The sequence below is a fragment of the Rosa chinensis genome, chromosome 2 (assembly GCF_002994745.2).
Source record: "Rosa chinensis cultivar Old Blush chromosome 2, RchiOBHm-V2, whole genome shotgun sequence".
Taxonomy (NCBI): domain Eukaryota; kingdom Viridiplantae; phylum Streptophyta; class Magnoliopsida; order Rosales; family Rosaceae; genus Rosa; species Rosa chinensis.
The window spans coordinates 69,902,845-69,923,138 of NC_037089.1; the positions used below are offsets into that span (position 1 = coordinate 69,902,845).

The 20,294-nt window shown below is 43.5% G+C and overlaps 1 protein-coding gene and 1 long non-coding RNA gene across 27 annotated transcripts; one reads left to right on the forward strand and one right to left on the reverse strand.

Annotated features, from left to right (window-relative positions):
• Nucleotides 1-1,072: 1,072 nt before the first annotated feature.
• LOC112190607 lies at nucleotides 1,073-5,022 on the forward strand. Of its 26 annotated transcripts, none has more exons than XR_005805423.1 (8): nucleotides 1,123-1,271; nucleotides 2,031-2,080; nucleotides 2,222-2,266; nucleotides 2,387-2,516; nucleotides 2,746-2,839; nucleotides 3,515-3,623; nucleotides 3,851-3,914; nucleotides 4,725-5,022. XR_005805423.1 is itself a non-coding variant. In XM_040513454.1 (6 exons), the coding sequence occupies exons 1-5, from the start codon at nucleotides 1,138-1,140 to the stop codon at nucleotides 2,779-2,781; spliced, it is 429 nt and encodes a 142-aa protein (XP_040369388.1). In that variant the 5' UTR covers nucleotides 1,073-1,137; the 3' UTR covers nucleotides 2,782-3,914; nucleotides 4,725-5,022. The 26 variants fall into 26 exon arrangements, 6 of the variants coding, with proteins under 6 accessions (XP_040369388.1, XP_040369391.1, XP_040369390.1 ...); XR_005805422.1 differs by having other exon boundaries at nucleotides 2,746-2,803; XR_005805414.1 differs by having other exon boundaries at nucleotides 2,746-3,623.
• Nucleotides 5,023-6,322: 1,300 nt separating this feature from the next.
• LOC121051184 lies at nucleotides 6,323-6,950 on the reverse strand. The gene is made up of 2 exons (XR_005805331.1): nucleotides 6,828-6,950; nucleotides 6,323-6,745 (listed from the first exon to the last, which is right to left on the reverse strand). It is a non-coding gene; the product is annotated as an uncharacterized LOC121051184 (long non-coding RNA).
• Nucleotides 6,951-20,294: the final 13,344 nt, after the last annotated feature.

The window sequence follows — 20,294 nt, forward strand, 5'->3', positions numbered from 1 at the left end:
ACTTTTTTTATATGTTTTGAAGGTATTTTAGAGCAAAGGAGAAGAAAAGAAGCAAAAGAGGGATTGAAAGCCAAAATCAGCAAATTTTCCTGTGCAGATCAGTCAATTTCGACAGAATACTGAGAGCAACTCAGGATGATCCAGATAATGATCTTTATATTGAAAGAAAGCCTCGGATGTCTAGTTTCCAAAGCTTTTTACATTTCGTGAATATCATTTTTCTAGAAGAAGTTATAACTGATTTAGTACAAGGAGGTTAGGCTGCACGCGAATCTGAGTTTAAAGAATGAAATATTGTCTCCTAGAGCTATAGGGGAAGAAGAATTAAAAGTCCTTCTTTAATTAGAGATAAAATTTCTTAATTCTTGGAGGAGAAGAAGTCTTGACGCAATAACTACATAAAAAGGAGTGTAGGGCATCATGGTAGACATCTTTGGACGCACAACATCAATCCATTGCCGCCATCCTCTCCTTCCTCTCTTTTCTTGTTTTATTTTATTTCTTTTATGTCTTGCTAATAGTTTTCCATAGTTAGGGGCTGCTTTCAGCCCTAGACATGATGTAATTTATGATATTTGTGTTTATTAATATGTTTCTTGAATTTTGGTTGTTTATTGGTTTATTGGTCTATCATTGATTAATCTTGTATATTCACTATGTCACCAAAGTCATCAGACAACAGCCGATGACCGTGGTCTGATTTAGAAATTTTCTGTTGTCTATTGGCCTGATGTCTCGTAGGTTTTCTGACGATAAATATAACTCATGGTCTATATTTCACTCAAACAACAGAGACAGGCCAATAATCTGTTGTCTGATTATGTCGAGATATGCCAAAATGTGACATTCTGTGGTTCCAGATGTAACAAAACGACAATTATATGTCACTACAAGAACTTTCCTTATTAATAGCATTTCACGATAGCGTTTTTTCACGAAGTGCTATAATCGACCAGTTTGACTACGGGTCAAAGTCACAAACGCTACAAAAGAGTAAGAATCGCTATGACTATATTTGATTACACGCGGATCTGTTGGCGCCTCATGAAAATTAAAGCGGGGACTTACTTTTGTGCGAGCGGGATCACTTGAATTTTAAATAAAATTAGTACTCGCACAAAATTATAAGGATAAGGAATGTTAAAAATCAGAACACAAGCGAGGAAAAAAAAAACAACTCTCAAGGAAATAAAAACGCCTCTCCCACTTCTTTCCTATCCTGTATTTGTTCGATCATCCAGATCTGAAGCCCAGCCTATAAGTCCCATCTGGTAAACTTCTTCTCTCACATCTCATTGCCTTGCTATTCCCTCTTCTATATGTTTGAAAGACCCTATGCCGCTTAGTCAAGGATTTTTAAGAATCTCAATACTGAAATACCTAATAGCTGGAGATTAATTTAGGTTTTTGTACCTTCAACTTTTCAACTAACCTTGCGGGGTTATGTTCAATTTTGGGTTGTTCCAATTTCTATATCAAAACCCTTGAAGCATCTACATAAATATTTGGGGGTTTTTCTCTGTAATCGCTTTGGACGCTTGGAAAAATCTAATAGATTTGGATTTTAGAATCCTGATTACTGTTGTAATGAATAAACCAACACAAATCCTTAATGATTGTGAATTTTGTTATTCTGTTGCAAATTGAGAGTGGGTCTTATTTCCTTCTCCCCATGGAACACAAGCTACGTATTTGGTTTTTATCTCATAATAGTTTTCTTCGACTATCTTGATCTTGTCATATGTTTTCTTTATTTTTTATTTTGACTAATTGAATTGAAACCAGCAAAGTAGTTTTCTACTTATCTTCGTCTCACCTTACTCCACAATGCCTTGAAACGTTCGCTTGGCTGTGTTGGTTTCTTGGTTCATTCTTCATTTATCAAGGTGTATTGCATTTTAAGTGTAATCAAGAATGCAATTTGCATGCACTTATTCTGACTTTTCTCAAGTTCTTCATTATATTGTATTGACCTAGTGGAGTGGGTATCTTGAATTCTTGTTGTATATGATAATGTGAATTTCTTTTAGGTACATACTTGCTGGGTTTTCTTTGGGCACCCAAAATATAATGATGCAAGGTAAGTTTTCGAAAGTTGCTCTCTTAGTATATTCAAGATGTCCATATATATATATATATATAGTTATCTGTTTTCCTTACTGTTCTGGTCTAATGATGCTTTTGCTTCTCATTATTGTTTGGCCTTTTGTTTTGGTTTAAGCTTGGTGATTAACTATGAGAGCTTCTGTGGAAAGAAGCAGAAGCAGTATGTGGGTTTTTGTTTCCCTTGATTTCTTTGATGGTTTTTTCCGCCTCTTGAAGATTGGGTGCTTTGATTTCGTGTTTGTACTGGTTTGTGAAAGTTATTTGTTAATTGTTTTTGCAGATCTGATTGAGCAAGGTGATTTGAGGGGACTCTCTGCTCTTTCTCAAACTAGACAGCAGAGTTGCTTGTTGATGCTTCTTAATTATCCGGACGACCAATATCTCCAACTGTCTTTGGAATTTTCTTCGAGGTTCATTTCCTTTCATTTCGTTTGGTCATGATCGATTTCTGTTCGAACAGCTTTCTCTTGCTTATTTTTGACTTTTGCTTATTCTGTGTGTTGGTATGTCCTCACTGATTTATTGCTTAATTTTAGTGGAACGTTCACTACTATTTAAATCGTTTACAGGAGTTACATTGTGGTTGCTTGTTCAATGGCCGGTGTATTGATTCTGGATGTATTCAAATGTTTTTTGCAGCAGGAGATTAACCATGCTAGCGCTGGTGGGTTGTGAGCTGAGCTTGTAAGCAACAGAGGTACTTCTCAACTCTCAAAACTCCAGATAATACAAGGTGAAAAAGAATGTTTATTTTACTTGTAACTAAACCTCTTTTTTATTTTTATTGTTATTTTTAAGATAGAATCAAATAAGTACAGGAGGAGGATGGAGCAAGGGATCTATATACTCGTGAAATTGTTAAGGGACACTTCCTATAAAGCCCTTCCTATCAATAGTAGATCTATGTTTTTATTTCTTGTTTTTTGTTAATTTCAGTTGTAATTGGTTAATATTCATGATACTTTTACAGAGTGGTGAGCTGCAATGTAAGAGAGCTAAGGGCAATTGTCCGCCCTTTTCATCTTGAATCCACCCTTGGATGTAGATGAGATTATAATAATAGATAGTGATTCTCACCAGTAGTAATCAGGTCTATGGCCATAATTAGATTTAATTTCATGGCTATCATGGCTCTATTAGGGACCGACTGCAGTGGGTATTGGCTTTTAGCCACAACTAAATTGTCCCGTTTGTCCGACGTTGGATACCTTCAAATTGAAAGATCTTTCTATTGCATTCTGGATAACTAGATCATTATGTGTACTTTGGCACATTACATACAAAAGAGTGGGATCGCATGTGGACCTACTCCTTACATGCTCATTGAATATTGTTAAACTTAGGAGTTTGGGTTTTACCATCAGATAACTGTTCTGTATCAACTTAGAGATGATTGTGCTTCAATTAGGTACGGAAGCTGCAACTTCAATGGTTGTGCTTTTGTGCGAGTATGTGTGCGTTCATAGCTATTTGAGTATCTTTCTACTGTCTCAGTACATTTTCCGAGCTTGGATCTGGTATGTGTGTGTTCATAGCTATTTGAGTAACTTTCTCTTCTATCATATTCCTATTTTGTTGTTTACACACCCCTTGAATGTTTTCTCAGTTAGACTCTTTTTTGTTCTTTCTTTCTTTCTATAATGCTACTTCTTTCTTAGTCTGATATATGTTCACACACCTCATAATTTCTTAACACTTTAGATTTATTATTTGTTACTTAATTAAATCTCAACATTGCTTCTAGGATATTCAAGGACAATAGGTTCGTGTGGCAGAGCTAGTTTGAAATTGGTTTCTCAACACAAGTGGTAAGTTGCCCCCCCCCCCCCTTCCCCTCCCCTCTCTTGAGAACATCCTGTTGTCTCACTTGTTTCCAGATTCTATACATGCATGATAAATATGTTTATAGATTTTAATTTATGCATGTACCTCAGATGCTATATGTAATTCCACAATGAATAGTTTGCTTAACTTTCATAAATTGCTTGTTCAAATTTTATGCACTTCCATAACTCATAAATAGTTGTTTGAATTTTAGAATTTGCTTGCCTACAAATTACATGAATATATGATGCTGGATAAAGGTTGCATCTTGTACTTGGATAATATAGAATCTGAAAACTTGAATTATATAGAACAACAGTTTTTTGTTTTTTTGTTTTTCTGTTCTGTTTGATCATAGAGCTGATCCCGAGTATGAGAAAGGAGCATGGAATTTTGTGAAAACAGTAGTGTGAACTCCAAATCAAAGAAAGGGTGCAAGTAATTGGATGTTAGTGGATCGGGACAAATAGTTGCTGAAGGACGTTGGTCCTCAAGTGATCCAAATAAGCTTGTTCATTTTGTTCCCTTCGATCCTAATGCTATGAGAGTTTGGGTAGATACACTGAAAGTCCCAATTGCATCTCTTTGGAGGCCATCATATGATTATATTTTTTCCCAATGCTATGCATTTAAACTCCTATATATATGATTATATTTTTTCCCAAATAATTTGTTAACATTGACAAAATTTCTCTAGCTACTTGGTTCTCAGTAAGTTGTTGTAGGAAACTAAGTTAATGAATAATGATTACTTGTTTGATTGCCTTTGCTTTTTATTTCTTATTTTGTGACAGTTCAAAGATGCTAAGAGAGCTATATATGAAGGTTAGAAGCTAGTAATGGACTAATGTGGTCATGAATGCTAGGAGCTGCGCACAAGTACTTTTTGATTGAGACATTGTAGTACCTATTTATCTTTTCCTTAGATTAGTTATGCAAATTGATCAACTGCTAGTTTTGGAGATAATTTTATTGAATTGTATTTGAAATTCATATATGAAGTTTGAGTATTGATGAGATGATTGACATTTATTTTTGTATTTTCTTCATGCTTTATATGAAATTTTGTACCAGCCAGCATAAAATTAATGTCCAGACAATGACAATGTTTCTTAAATTCTATGAAATAGGATATGTAAATGCGTTATGAATTTTCATTTGATAGCACTAGATAACTGCTACAGAAAACTGAACAATAGCGTTTACTATCACCAAAAGAGGTCAATTGATAGCACTTGAGAAATGCTGTGGAAACCAAAACAATAGCATTTGTTAAATGCTATGATAGGCCAAACAACAGCGCTTAGAAAATGCTATTATTAACTCAACTGTAGCATTTTTCAAACGCTATTAGAGGTCAAGCAATAGCGCTTCAAAAACGCTATCAATATCAAACTTATTATAGCGTTTCTAAAAACGCTATGACTGACCCTGTACCTATTATAGCTCGGGCAGACATAGCGTTTACTAAAACGCTATTGAATCCTACCATAGCGTTTTTCGAACGCTATAGATGAAAATCTATGGTGTAGTGTGTTGTTATAAAGGATTCTGCACAACATATTTTCATAAAAATCTATCATATGTATTCAATTAAGACGACAGAAATCTGTGGTGTGAATATATAGAGATTTGAACTATCTTGGCTAGATTTTGTTGTGTGAATCTATTGTAGACAACATATGTTTATTATGTTCTATTGTTTCTTTTTTATTAAAATGACATAAATAAGTCATCTGAATAAAAAGACTAGTACTTTTCTTGTGGTGTGCTGTTGTCTGACTATGTTTCAAACCACAAAAATAGCATTTATGCACTGCTATTATTGCCTTTGGCACCAGTGAATGAAGGTTTCATCTCGAATTATAGAAGAAGAAAAAACAATAAAGTGGCATCAGAACCAAGTTTCCCAAGTATATGATTAGTTAATTGCAACATCAAACATTAAGCAAATAGAAATGGCTCAATAATAAGATATTTAGTTTCAATAATAATGGCTAAGAGAAATGACTCAATAATAATGGCTCAAAGCTACTGTGACAGAGCACAATTCCCAAGTCTTTTTAGACCATCCTGTAACCAAAAATATAAAAAAGAGCACAGCTCCCTAGTAAATGGTTGAAGAAAGATCTTATCGTTTAAATTAGCATTTGGGCTGCATAATTAATATGAGTCGAGAGTAGGGATGGTGAGTTTCCTTATAATTAGTGTGCTGTTGTCTGACTATGTTTCAAACCACAAAAATAGCATTTATGCACTGCTATTATTGCCTTTGGCACCAGTGAATGAAGGTTTCATCTCGAATTATAGAAGAAGAAAAAACAATAAAGTGGCATCAGAACCAAGTTTCCCAAGTATATGATTAGTTAATTGCAACATCAAACATTAAGCAAATAGAAATGGCTCAATAATAAGATATTTAGTTTCAATAATAATGGCTAAGAGAAATGACTCAATAATAATGGCTCAAAGCTACTGTGACAGAGCACAATTCCCAAGTCTTTTTAGACCATCCTGTAACCAAAAATATAAAAAAGAGCACAGCTCCCTAGTAAATGGTTGAAGAAAGATCTTATCGTTTAAATTAGCATTTGGGCTGCATAATTAATATGAGTCGAGAGTAGGGATGGTGAGTTTCTTTATCATCTCCCCCCCCCCCCCCCCCAAACCAGACTCCATGGACGTCCTCTTTGTTAACCAATATCGGCCTCAAAATCTCCCCCAACCTCACTGCCTCCTCTTTCCTTTCCCAAACCCATGTCGTCATCCGTCTTAGACCCGCCCCACAATCATCCATCTTTGTAGGCCTACATCTCTGTCATTGAAGACATTTAGTACCAAAGCTTTACCGCAAATCCCGAGTCTCAGAGAGTAGTAAGCTGAAGAAGATGACTCACCTGAAGAATGATCGGGCAATAGACCTGGGTAGTCCATTGCTCAATGACATTGCTGATGCTTTCTCATATCCCAAAAATTTTGGGTTAAACTTTATAGTAACAGCGATGAACTCTATGTTCGGGGACGATAATGTGTTTGAGGTTAACTGATCCTCAATGGTATCAATGCAAATTTTTGAAAAAAATGAAAATTTTGGTAATTTTACATAAAAATTCAGAAGCAGACCTGATGTACTTGTTTTGCACGTGAGCTCCATGTCCTTATTTGTTTAAATCTTATACAATGTGGGTTTTCTGTTTTTCAATATTTGGTCTGTTATTTATATCTAATTTTCTAATATAAATTTTTAGAAAGGGATAATTAATGGAATTTGAATTTGACTTTGACAATGGGAAATGGAATAAGAATACAACCTCTGACTAGGTAATTATATTAAGGCTTTATGAGGAAGTCAATTTCCAGTCAGATCTCATTTTTTATTTCCTTTCTAATCTCTAATTACAACCAAACTGCATATCTGAATGGAAAATGAAATTAATTCTCATTTCATATCATGATTTTCTGCCATCTAAATGGGGCCCAAGTGCTATTCTTAAATAATCTATGACCTAGATAATCTATAACCCGATAGCCTCTGCTTGAAGCAATGTTAGCCTTGAAGCACCGATGCAAAACCAATCGGAATTGAGCCGGCACATATTGCACTACCAAATCTGATTTTGGGCCTGCACAGATGTGCTATGCCTCGTGAATAACATGAGTGAAAGAAATATTGAAGAATTTAGAGAAAAAGATGATGAATGTCTACTAAAATAGTCGAGACTCGCCAAGACATACCTAATTGATCCTCTTGATTAGCAATTAGGAGTTGCAGTCTACTTGAATATTTTAAATTTAAACTTGATCAATCCAAAGTAATCCTGTTTTTAACCCGATAGCCTCTGCTTGAAGCACCGATGCAAAACCAATCGGAATTGAGCCGGAACATATTGCATACCAAATCTGATTCTGGGCCTGCACGAATAATAAACAACACCAGCCCATTAATATGCTGTACCAGCCCATTAATAACAAACAACAACAGCCCATTAATGTGCTGTACCAGCTCTATGTGCGTGGTTCTTTCTCTATTTGGTAGAACAGAATTGAGAATCTCAGTTGAGTCTATACTCCAATGATTGGTGTCTGGAACCTTCTCTGTAAAGTAAAAATTTAAAACACCAGTACAGTACACAAGCTCAGAGCCAAAAGCCTAGGTTCTGGCACCCTTAATTATTGGGGCACCCACCATGCACGAGAAGAAAGCCCCAGATATTTTATTTTTTATTTACTTAAAAAAAAAAAAAAAAAGGAAAGCAGAAAGATACTTTTGCACTTGTAACACGTGGGTGGAAAACTGACCCCTCAACGCAACGAACGCACGTCGTTTTCGATTGCATGTGAGCGGAAAAGGCGTTAGGGTTCTAAATCACAGGTCCACAAAACGCGGTCGGCGGTGAGGGTCTGGTGAGCAGTCACCGATGATGGTTATCATCCTTCTTCTTTTTTCTCCTTCTCCTTCTCTTTTTAGCTCAGGCAGGAGATTAAGCAAACTTAAATGAGTACAGTGATGTTTACCCACTTCTGTGTTTATTATTATTATTTGATTACTGACATTTTTATCATTATCTCTTGTAATTCGGGTCGGTTAGGGACTTAGGGTTGAAGATGGTGACTGATATTTGATACGTGGGGTTGCAGATCGATCCGGATTCGATGTACGTATAAACTGTGTTTGATTGTGGTGGTGGTAGTCGTAGACTCGTAGTCGTAGTCGTAGTCGTAGTCGTACGTCTTAATTTGTTTAATCTCTATCAGGAAATTGTCTTTGTCTTGTTGACAAGATTAACCGAATTCAATTCCTGTTACCAGTTCAGCATATGGTAACATTATTGCACCACTTTGCTTTGTAAATGGTGCAATTTGGGTGCTATTTTAGTTAATTTGGTTGAAAATTTATAGTGAATATAATGCATGTGATTTTAAATATGTCTTTAATATTATTTAAATTAATAAGAGCTTGCTCGGTTTTAATTCCCTATCTTTTAAGGTTGTTTTCATTATACTGCTCAATTTTTAAATTTTAATACATTGCAACGTATACGTATTGTATGTTTCAAACTTGTATTTTGACACGGCTTGTCATTTTGCCAGTTTCCTCTTTCTTCTTGCTTATTCATAACTGGATTTTTGTTTTTTTATGACTAAACAAAAACAAGGAAAACAAACTCCATATCTTTCATCTACCCTGTGATCTATTCTTAGTGGAGGATCCTGTCAAGTGAAAATAAATGGCAATGGAAGTCCTATGTGCAAACACTACGATCAAAAATAAATAGCTACATTATCTCAGTAAATTATAAAATGAATACTTTGGCATAAACGTCATTATCAAGAGATTTAAAGGTCCACCTTATAGTTTATACTAATATTTTATGTATGAATTAGTTTCTTATTGCCACGCATGAAGTATAGCTTTCACATAGAGAAATTATTGCATACGGACTGCTGCACCACCCTCCAATCAGAACAAATGAATTTTACCATCTTTCCGAAAATGCCTCTGATTTTTAATGTAAAATACCTCCTACTTGAACACTGATTGGACAGCCCCACTGCCACGTGGTGCGGGTACCGTACATAAGTCTTTCTCCACACAATGTGTGATAGGGATTAATAAAATAATTAATAAGGGTTGATCTTAAAGGAAAGCTTAGAAAATAAATTGTGTAATGCCTACATTAGAAAATGCATTGAACGTGTAAGTAGAAGCTACGCATGAGACGCACAAAGGAGAAGAGATCCACACCATGAGGAATAAGAAACATAACTAACGTATGTGCTCACTGAAACAAAATCATTGATTTGCTTTCGCCGTTACTCTCTAGCATCTAGGGTTTTTGTATCGTTTCTTTAGTTATTTACTGGTTCTCTTATGAGTTTATAAAAATGCACAAGAAATTGATTTCTTTCGTGATAAAATTAAGTCTGCAGAGTTTGTTTGTAATTATGACATGATAAACTATTGGACCGAATGATTAAAACGTTTATAATGACTAAAGTACTTAACACTATTGCTGACTGTTTTTATCAGGGATCAAATATCTAAAATTAACTCTGTAGAGTGTGTTTTTGTAATTATGACATGATAAACTATTGAACTGATCATTCTCAAAAAAAAAAAAAAAACTAACCATTGAATCGATGGATTAAAACGTTATAATGACTAAAGTACTTAACACTATTGCTGACTGCTTGTATCAGAGATTAAAAATCTAAAATCAACTCTATAAAGTGTGTTTGTAATTATGACATGATAAATTATTAGACCGACGGATTAAAACGTTTATAATGACTAAAGTACTTAACTCTATTGTTGACTGCTTTTATCGGGGATCAAAAATCTAAATTTTGTAAAACGTTTATCCTTCTTTGACTGGATGTTTGTAAAACCAAAGAAGTCAAGAGTACAATTGATGAGATGTCATATTGCATGTTTGTGGTTATTGCTTATGACATGTGTGCTTGATAATTTACCTATGATTTCAGGGTGCTCAAATGACCCTACTGCTTTTAGTTGTGACCCATAGCTAGCAGAATACGTCAAATCGCAACAAACATGATTATGATTCCAGCTCTAAATCTTCTCCTTCTTTTAGGCTTTTAGCTCTCCCAGCTTTTGGAAACTGAACAAGCAGCACAAATTGAAAACATCAGCATCTAGCACTTCCAAAGAGAAAACGTCAAAGATATATTATCCTTCACGTTCGTATTTGGCATGCTGCATTACTTTATCTATTTACTTGATTTTCAACGACCTTGGATATCAAAATTTTTACGTCAATCCAAATATGCAAGGTACGCCATAGAAAATCACAAACTTCCACAGTTGGATTCAGTCAGTGTGACGATTTTGTTGCGTTTTTATGATCATTTTCAACACTTTGGTATTAATGTGTACAATTTGAGCTCAACGTACGTCGTAAAAAGTTGGACATTTCTTAACACAACAATGCAAGTTACAAATGTATATTTAAAGAGATTTGTTTCACACCAAAATTACGAGTAAGTGGTGCTTATCAAGGCCGCCTCCTCTGCTAGGCTTTCTCTATAGCAAACGAGACCTAACATCTCCCAACGCAGTGCGATGGTGGATGAATTGTCTGCTCGTTTGACATCAGCAGTAACTCTCTCACAGTTTCCATTGTGGTAGATCTTGGTAGCCTCGATGTTTTTGTTCATCTCGCCATTACTCGGTGGGTTGTTAGGTATTTCGGAAGAAGAAATTTGTACTCCAATCTTCACGTGGTTACAAATATTCTAGGACCTATAATCAACTTTCTAGTAGCAAGAACCGCAGGTTGCTTTTGTCTCAATTCTAAAGTGCCAACAAATCCTTCGTGGAGGATCATAGGATTACAAGAAAACCATGTTGATGCTATGCGCCTATGATGGGTTGAGTCCAATTGCATATGCCTTTTTCAATTTTTTTTTTTTTTTAAAGTGTGGTATCAGTTCAAGGGATTATGACCAACCTTACATACCAATGAACTACTAGGCTGGCCTAATGGGTCGACGGTAGGTAAGATATATAACGCCCCACACTGCACCTCATCAGGTTGAGCACGTGTTAATGTCTAAAAGTCTAGCGGTAGCTGGACCTTAGTTTAACGCTGATCCGATGGGCGGATCGATACTTGCACTTGTTAACGTAGCTCCCGTTACCTGTCAAACGAAATACAACGGGCGTCAGAGGGAGACCGCGCCGGGCGGCCTTCAACTCTCCGATGCCTAAGTTAGTCAATGTATTTATGTTGACAGAATAACAGCAAGTAAGTATTCAATGCGTCATAAATGAGGAGAGAGGAGAGGACCTTTTATAGGTGAGGAAGAGGATGATCTTCTCCTTGTTTTCGATGTGGGACTGATGTGCTTCAGTTCCCAGTTTCAGTAGCTTCTGATGCTATCTTGACACGGCGCGTGGCGGCGCGTCAACGGTGCTTTGGGGTCGCTCCGGGGCTCAGGCGGTAACCTGGCCAGCTGTCTTTACGCCAGTCACCTATATGGTGGGCGTTGGTACCCCTGGCGGTACAATGAGCGTGGCTCATTATAGCTAATTATGCTTGCAAATGCACATGTATGTACAAGTCCCCCAAATCCCCAGTCAAGGAGGGCAATCTTGGTTGGGGAGTTGATCGGCGGTTTGAAGCGTTTCTTCCGCTAGACTTTGCAGAAGCATAATTAGCGTCAGTGCGTTGTCGACCATGGGTTTATTGAGCAAACGCTTTGTGCCCTTTCGGGTGGGCCCCTGCTAGGCCCCCCAGGGAGTCCCCCACTCCCCGGCTAAGATGGACCTCCGGATGGTCGCTGTTATTGTTTGTTGAGGGGGAGCTGCACGGAGCAGCGCTGCACGGAGCAGAGGGTGTTGGGTTGCGAGCCCAATCTTAGCACCCAAGTGACGGGGGTCAACGTACCTGATCAGGGCTGTCGTAGACTGTTGACTAGTCCCCGTGTCCCGTAAGGACATTCTGACCGTAACTCCGCGTGGCGGGGTTGTCAGAGAGGCGTGGCCTCGGGATCCGCCGCTGGCGGAGGTCCCCCTGCTAGATGTAGCAGGAAGTAGCGTCAAGTAGACGTGCTTGGTGGTATTTTATTGAGCGGTATTGCGCTGAATAAAGTACGCAGCTTGTCAGACGAGAAAGGGGGTCCGTCAGCGGTGTGCTGCGTAGCGGAGGGCGCCCCGTTTACCGAATGACGAGGGAAGTTCCGGTGGAGACTTCGATGGTGACAAGAAACGTTCCGCTGGCGGGGTTTCGCTCAGCGGAGACTCCGTTACTTGGAGAGTGGCAAGTGAAGGTCCGCTGGCGGGGTTTCGCTCAGCGGAGACTCCGTCACTTGGACGACAAGTGAAGATCCGCTGGCGGCGTTTCGCTCAGCGGAGACTCCGTTACTTGGACGACAAGTGAAGACTCGCTGGCGGGGTTTCGCTCAGCGGAGAATCCGTCACTTGGAGAATGGCAAGTGAAGGTCCGCTGGCGGGGTTTTGCTCAGCGGAGAATCCGTCACTTGGAGTTTCTTCTCAAGTGGTGACTTCCCTTGGAAGCTGAAGAAGACGATGGTTGACACGTGGCCAACTCCTAGAGGGTTAGCGTGTGGAGGTTTACCTGCTAAGCCTAGCCGTCTTCTCGTCATTAATGTGAGTAATGATAGATTTCGTAACCGAGGCGACGCCTTGGCTAACCCAGGGAGTTAGTAAAGACGTGGGGCACGTGTACGGTTGTTACGTGATGTCGTTTTGTAGCGGACGGCGCAGGATTGTTTGATGTTGACATAAAAAGGGGGGGAACTGAGCGAGTTTCGACACTTCTGGAAAATCTTCAAATCTGAGTTGCCTCCTTCGAGCCTTGTTCGTCTGCGAATTGCGAAGGAGATCCTCGAGTTTGCGTGGAGTAGTCGGACCGGAGAGAAGGAAACCTGTCAGTGAAGACGAGTTGCACTCCAAAGTTTGCGACGTGAGGTTGGTATTTCGGATCCTTTTCCTGTTTCATTGAATCTGCAATGGTGGTTTCTGGGTTTTGGTATTTCTGTTAATGGTGTGAGATTGCTTCTGTGTTATTCTCGGAGGGTGTAGGGAGAGATTTGAGGGAGGTTATGGTGTTTGACAGAGAGTTGGGGTTTTGGGTTTTGCTAGGCGGTTCAATCTGGGTTGAGTGTGGGGTTGTTTTTGTTTTGGTATTTTTGTGGGTAACTGTTCTTGATGTCTTTGGCTAAATCTTATGTGAGAGTAGGTTAGATCCGTATTTGTGCTAACTGATGTGGGTTTTAGGGTTTGGGATGGCCAACGTCATAGAGATTTCGAGCAGTGAGGATTCCGGGTCTGACGTGTCGTTCAGCGCGGCGGATATGACCTTTATTGACTCGTTGCGTCCGTCTGCCCCTGCAGGAACCTCACTGCCAGAACCGCTCGAAGTTGAGCCACTTCAGACCATCCCCTGGGAAGTAGATATGGGTCGTGGTTCGCGTCCCGAGAGCTCTAGGGCGGGTGAGACTGCTAGGCGCGATGAGCGCTTGGCGAGCAATAGTGCTGCTAGCGGCTCCGCTGGCGAAGGGGAAGTGCCGGGCCAAAATGCCGAATCGGCGTGGTACCTCCCAGACGGCACCGCCGTCGACGAGGCAGGTGGGCGGATGGACGTCGCCGCAGTTAACCGGATGAAGCAGACGTTCCGGTTGCCGGGGTCGGTGAAGCTGCGCCCGCCGACAGTGGATGAGAAGGCGTCGATGCTCTCAGCGGGATGTGCCGCCGTGCACGAGGCCATATTCCGCCAAGGAGTGACGCTCCCGCTGGTGCCCAATCTCCAAATTCTTGTGTGCGAGTTCGGCCTTGCCCTTGGGCAGATCTGTCCCAACATGTGGCGGTTGATGTTGGCGATGAACTCCTTGTGGCGCTTGTCGGGGTGCGAGGGGCCAACCGTGGCGGAAGTGCTTCATTTTTACGAGCTAGTGTATGTGAAGCGCCAAGGTTGCAGAGGGTGTGTGAACTTGAGCCGCCGCCAGGGAGCGCCCAAGTTGATTGAGAATCTAAGGGATTCCATGTCCTACTGGCGGGGGACCTTCTGCGTCGCCACAGATGGTTGGGAGTACCATACCAGGTCGAATGTGGAGGAGCCGACGTTTAAGATTAAGTCGGAATTCCAGCCCATCCGAGGTTGGCAACTGGCTTCCGCTAAAAATAACTGGCGGGTTCAAACTTTTGCAAACATGGGCCTTTTGCTAATGATTATTGTGTTTGTGCAGCGGGACTGAGGTACATTCTGACGCGCGAAGAGGAGTGTCGCGTGGCGAGGATCCGTGGCTGCTGGCGGAACTGCAATTTGCTTGACTTCCGTCTTCTGACCGGTTGGGAATTGCTGGTCGACCTGCGGCTAACTCGTTCTATTGGTGAGAACATTTCTGCCACACCTCTTTTTTTTTGTAATTTATCCGGACTGACGGGTGTTTGTGTTTTTCTTTTCAGAAACCCCGCCCGGCAACAAATCTAGCCGCGACGCTTTCGAAAAGGCAATGGATCGCGCCGAGATAGAGAATTTTCTGGAGGCTATGTATGCCGAGGGGCTGGCGGCCCAGCAGACGGTGGTGAACCCGGAGACGCTGGTGCTGAGCCAGTCCGAGGTTGCGGTAGAGCTGCCGATGCCGCACCACTCCCACCTGGGTGAGGATGGCCTGCCGGTAGTGCAGGCGGATACCCCAACGGGCGGCGGGGGGAGGGGGATTGTTGCTACAAGGCCGCGGGAGCGGATGCCTACCACCCGGCGCGGTCCTCAAAAGAAGACGGTGCAGCCGACGGAGACTGCCACTGAGTCCCGGGGTGAGCCGCCGGTGCGGGTGACGAGGACCACTGCTGGGACGCAACGGGCGCTGGAGAGAAAACGCCGGCAGCCCGACTCCCCCGTCGAGGAAGAGGAAGAAGAGGTGGCGATCGGAGTCCGCCAACAAAAGAAGGCACGACAACCTGCGTCGAAGGTTGCAGTGGCGGAGGGAGAGGCGGCAGCCGTCAGTGAGCTGGACTCCTTTGCCGAATATGCGCCATTCATGACAGAAGGGGAGCGGGCGTTCCTTTTCCACATGTGCGAGCGGCTGGGGTTCGGGGGTTTGGCGGGCATATCGCGCCCGACGGCAATTGACCAATCGCCCTTCAGCTCGGCGTTTGGTCAAATATCTGCGGGGTTGCATGGTATGTTCGAGGCGGCGTCGAAGCAGCCCGCGATTGAGGGAGAGCTGAGGGAGGAAATCGGAGGTCTCCAGAGGGAGTTGGCGGAGGCCAATGAGAGACTGGCGGAGGTCGAGCGGGGACTGGTCAAGGCGGAGTGTGACTATGCAGACGCTCGTGGCAAGCTTAATGCGGCTATCCGGCGGGATCTGGAGAGGAATGAGCGCGTCTCAAAGTTGGAGCAGGAGATCGCGCTGCTGCAGGAGCGGATAGCCGCTAAGGATAAGAAGCTCATTATAGTGCAGCGGGAGTCTGCCGCCAGACTGGATGAGATGCATCGGCTGGATGGGGAGGTTAACCGCCTGAAAAATGAGTAGAGTTCCTCTGCGGCCGCCGCCGTTGAAGCGTTCAAGCTGTCGGCGGAGTACAAAAAAACATTGACTGAAGCGGCGAAGTCTGGGGCCCGGGCCAATATAGACATGTTGAAGCGGAAGGGCGCCATGGACTTTGCAAAGGCGTCGCAGCCCGACGTGCCGGTGGTCGGGAGTGTCCCGCCGGAGACAGAAGCCGTGCCTGCCCCTGCGGCGGGTACTCATTCGGGCAGCGGGGAAAGTGGCTCCCAGCCGCCGGAAAGGTCCCAACAGACTCCCCAGCAGACCCCGTCGGAGGTGTCACGTGCCGGATTTCTGGAGGCACACACCCGGGCGGATGGTACAATGGAGACTCCCAGCCCGACAGCTCGAGGGTCCGATCAGGCGAGCCGATCGATCGTGCCGCCGCCTGTGGAAGCCGTAGAAGCTGAAGACAACCGCTAAAGCTAGCTGAGACTTCCGTAGTTATTATTATTGTTTTTTTTTTTTTACTTTGTAATAATGAACTACTTTGGGTGGGGAGTCCCAGCCCTGAAATGAAATTTCAGAGTTTTGACGTTTGTCATGATGTGTTTGTACCGCTAGAGTTTTGACGTAGAGATTTTTCTGTTGCCAAGCAATGAAACATTAAAGGAATTAAAATTGGTCCAAGTGCACCACGTAGCGGACGTGGTCCGCTGACGATTCCTGGCGTTGCCAGTTGCCCTCAGTGCTAGACTTGGTAACAATGGTTTGAATAATTCCTCGTTTCATTGATAGCTGACTGATCAGCGTTTACAAAAGAGGGGTAGTACCCGTTGGGTAGCTTCCCTTAGCTAAATATTGAACAAAAATTTAGCTAAGTCAAGATGCTCTTGGGTAGCGGCATGACTATTTGTAATAATACCGAAGGTGTTCGGTATTCCAAGGGTGGGTCGTTGTGACGCCATCCTTGTCCATTAGGTAGAAGGTGCCTGGGCTAACGACTTCCAAAATTTTGTATGGACCTTCCCAAGTTGGGCGAAGCTTTGTTGGCGGTGGAATGACTTCCTTCATTACCCAGTCCCCCAGTTGGAGGTTCCAGGCCTTGACTCTGGCGTTGTAGAAACGCGATACCCGCTGCTTGTTTTGTAGGTTGCATAGGTGGGCCTTGTGTCGCTTTTCCTCCAGGAGGTCCTTGTCCAGGTTGATGCCGTCAGTGTTGGTCTCTGGGCGGTAGCCCTCGACTCTGGCGGTAGGTTGAGAGACCTCAATAGGCAGGACAGCCTCCGTTCAGAACATCATGCAAAAAGGAGTTTCACCAGTTGCTGAAGTTGGGGTGGTTCTGATGGCCCATAGAACTTCCGGGAGTTTCTCCGCCCATAGACCCTTTGCTTTGTCGAGTTTTTTCTTCAGCAGTTTTTTGATTATCTTGTTTGCTGCTTCGACCTGACCGTTGGTCTGGGGGTGAGCGACAGATGCAAAACTCATCTTAGTACCCAAGTTGGCGGTGAAAGAGATGAGCTCCTTGTTGTTGAATTGTGTGCCATTGTCGGTGATTATCGTGTGTGGGACACCGTAGCGGCAGTAGATGTTCTTCCAGAGGAAGTGAATTACCTTGGCGGTAGTTATTGCTGTTAGTGGTTCCGCCTCTATCCACTTGCTGTCGTAGTCGATAGCCACTATGATGTACTTGAACTGACCTTTGGCGGTTTGAAATTTTCCCATCAGATCCAGGCCCCAAGTTGAGTGGATCCATGGAGCGACGATGACCGATAGTGGTTCCGCCGGTGCATGCGGGATGTCAGCAAATTGTTGGCACTTGTGGCATGATCTTGATACCTGGCGGGCATCGTCGCCGAGAGTAGGCCAAAAATAGCCTTGTCGCATTGTGCGATTGGCTAAGGATCTGGCGCCTGAGTGGTTTCCACATTCCCCGCTATGAATTGCTATTAGGACGACCTTTCCCTCCTCTGGGGTTAGGCAGCGGAGGTTGGGATGGGTGAATCCCTGGACGTACAGTTTGCCGTTTTGGATGTTGTAGCGGGTTGCCCTCTGCTGGAGTTGCCGCGCCTTAACCTTGTCTTCCGGCAATGTGCCGTTGCGCTTGTATTCAATGACTTCATCCATCCAGCTGGTATTGACCTCAATGTTGAAGATCTCCGCCAGGGTTTTTGTGATACTTGGTTTGTCAAGACACTCCACTCTTGTGTCCGCTGGACTCTGATGTGGCTGGGCGGTTGCCAGTCTTGCCAGTGAATCAGCCTTGGCGTTCTTTTCCCTGGGGATTTGTGTGATGTTATGAAATTTGAATTTCTTGAGGAGTGTCTTAACGTACCCCAAGTATGCCGCTAACTGTTGGTCCTTGGCCTGGAAGCTGTCATTGACCTGGTTAACGACCAACTGGGAATCACTGAAGATGTTGACACTGTCAGCCCCTGAATCGATGGCGAGGAGTAAGCCGGCAATGAGTGCTTCGTACTCCGCCATATTGTTGGAGGCTTTGAAGTTGAATTTTAGTGCGTATTCCACGTTCAGCCCCCCGGGTCCTGTGAGGATGACTCCGGCGCCGCTGGCCTTGGCGCTGGCGGAGCCGTCCACATGCAGGTTCCAATCTGATTGTAGGGGAGTTGGCTCCCTAGCGGTGACCATTTCCGTCCCGGGCTCATCTTCCGTGCTGGGATTGGGCTGACGCTCAGTGAGCTCGGCGATGAAGTCCGCTACTGCCTGGCCCTTCATGGCGGTTCTTGGCTTGTAATCTATGTCAAATTCACTGAGCTCGATGGCCCACTTGCTGAGGCGCCCTGAATGTTCAGGGTTCTGCAGCACCTGTCTCAGTGGTTGATTGGTCAGCACATGGATTGTGTGCGCTTGAAAATACTGGCGGAGGCGCCTGGCGGCAACGATGAGTGCAAGAGCTAGCTGCTCTAGGGGTGGATACCTTGTCTCTGCCCCGTTCATGCCTCTGCCGGCGTAGAAAACTGGGAGCTCGTCCTGTCCCTCCCGCCGGACAATGGCGCAACTCACCGCTGATACCGATACCGCTAGGTATATGAACAGTGTCTCTCCTTGCACAGGGATAGAGAGTAGTGGGACTGCCGCTAGGTAATCCTTCAAGCCCTGAAACGCCGTCTGACACCCTGGGTTCCAGTTGATGACTTTCTTGTGAGTCGTTTTGAGGAGTTTGAAAAATGGGGCACATCTGTCAGAGAGCCTGGAGATGAACCGAGAAAGGGTGGTTAACTTGCCCTGGAGGCACTGGACGTGTATCTTATACTCAGGGTCTTCCAGGTCGAGTATGGCCTGTACCTTGTCCGGGTTAGCCTCGATTCCTCGTTCACTGACAATATAACCCAGAAATTTGCTGGCGGTGACGCCAAAGAAGCATTTTTCTGGGTTGAGGCGCATGCCATAGGCCAGGAGGATGGTAACTATGATCTTGAGGTTTGCCACATGTCCGCTGGCCTTTATACTTTTGACTAACATGTCGTCCACGTAGACCTCGATTATCTTGCCCAAATGTTCAGCGAACATAGCATTCATCAGCCGCTGATAAGTTGCACCGGCGTTCTTCAGACCGAAAGGCATAACATTGTAGCAGTATAGGCCTTTGTCGGTGGTGAAGGTGGTACACTCCTGATCGCTGGGATGCATCCTGATCTGATTGTAGCCGGAGAAGGCGTCCATCATGCTGAGGAGTTCGTGCCCGGCGGTTGCGTCGACCAGTTGGTCAATGCGTGGGAGAGGGAAACTGTCCTTTGGGCATGCCTTGTTGAGATTTTTGAAGTCGACACACATCCGCCACTTGCCGTTAGGCTTCTTGACCATGACCAGGTTGGAGATCCATTGGGGATAGACTACCTGGCGGATGAATCCAATGCCCTGGAGCTTGGCGACCTCCTCTCCTATGGCGCGGTATTTCTCCTCGTCAAAGGCCCTTCGCCTCTGTTTGATAGGGTGGAAGGATGGCTTGATGGTTAATTTGTGTGTGATGATTTCGGGAGAGATACCTGGCATGTCCGCATATGACCACGCGAAAACGGCGGCGTTGTCCCGCATGAATTGAGTGAGTTCTGCCGCCACCTCTGGGTCTAGCTGAGCTCCTATGCGGACTGTCCGCTCTGGGTGCTCGTCAGAGATGCTGATGACTTTCAACGACGTTTCCGGATTGACCGGTTCCTTCCTTACATATTTCTCCTCCTCATCCCTAGGATCCTCGAAGATATCTGGTGGCGGTGCCTGATTTCCTACTGTTAGGATTTCGTGGCGGCGGTTTGACCGTGCAATGGTGGTTGAGTAGCACTCTCGTGCTAATTGCTGACTTCCCTTGACACAGCCCGTGCCGTTAGGTGTGGGGAACTTCATGAGAAGCATGTATCCGGCGATGATGC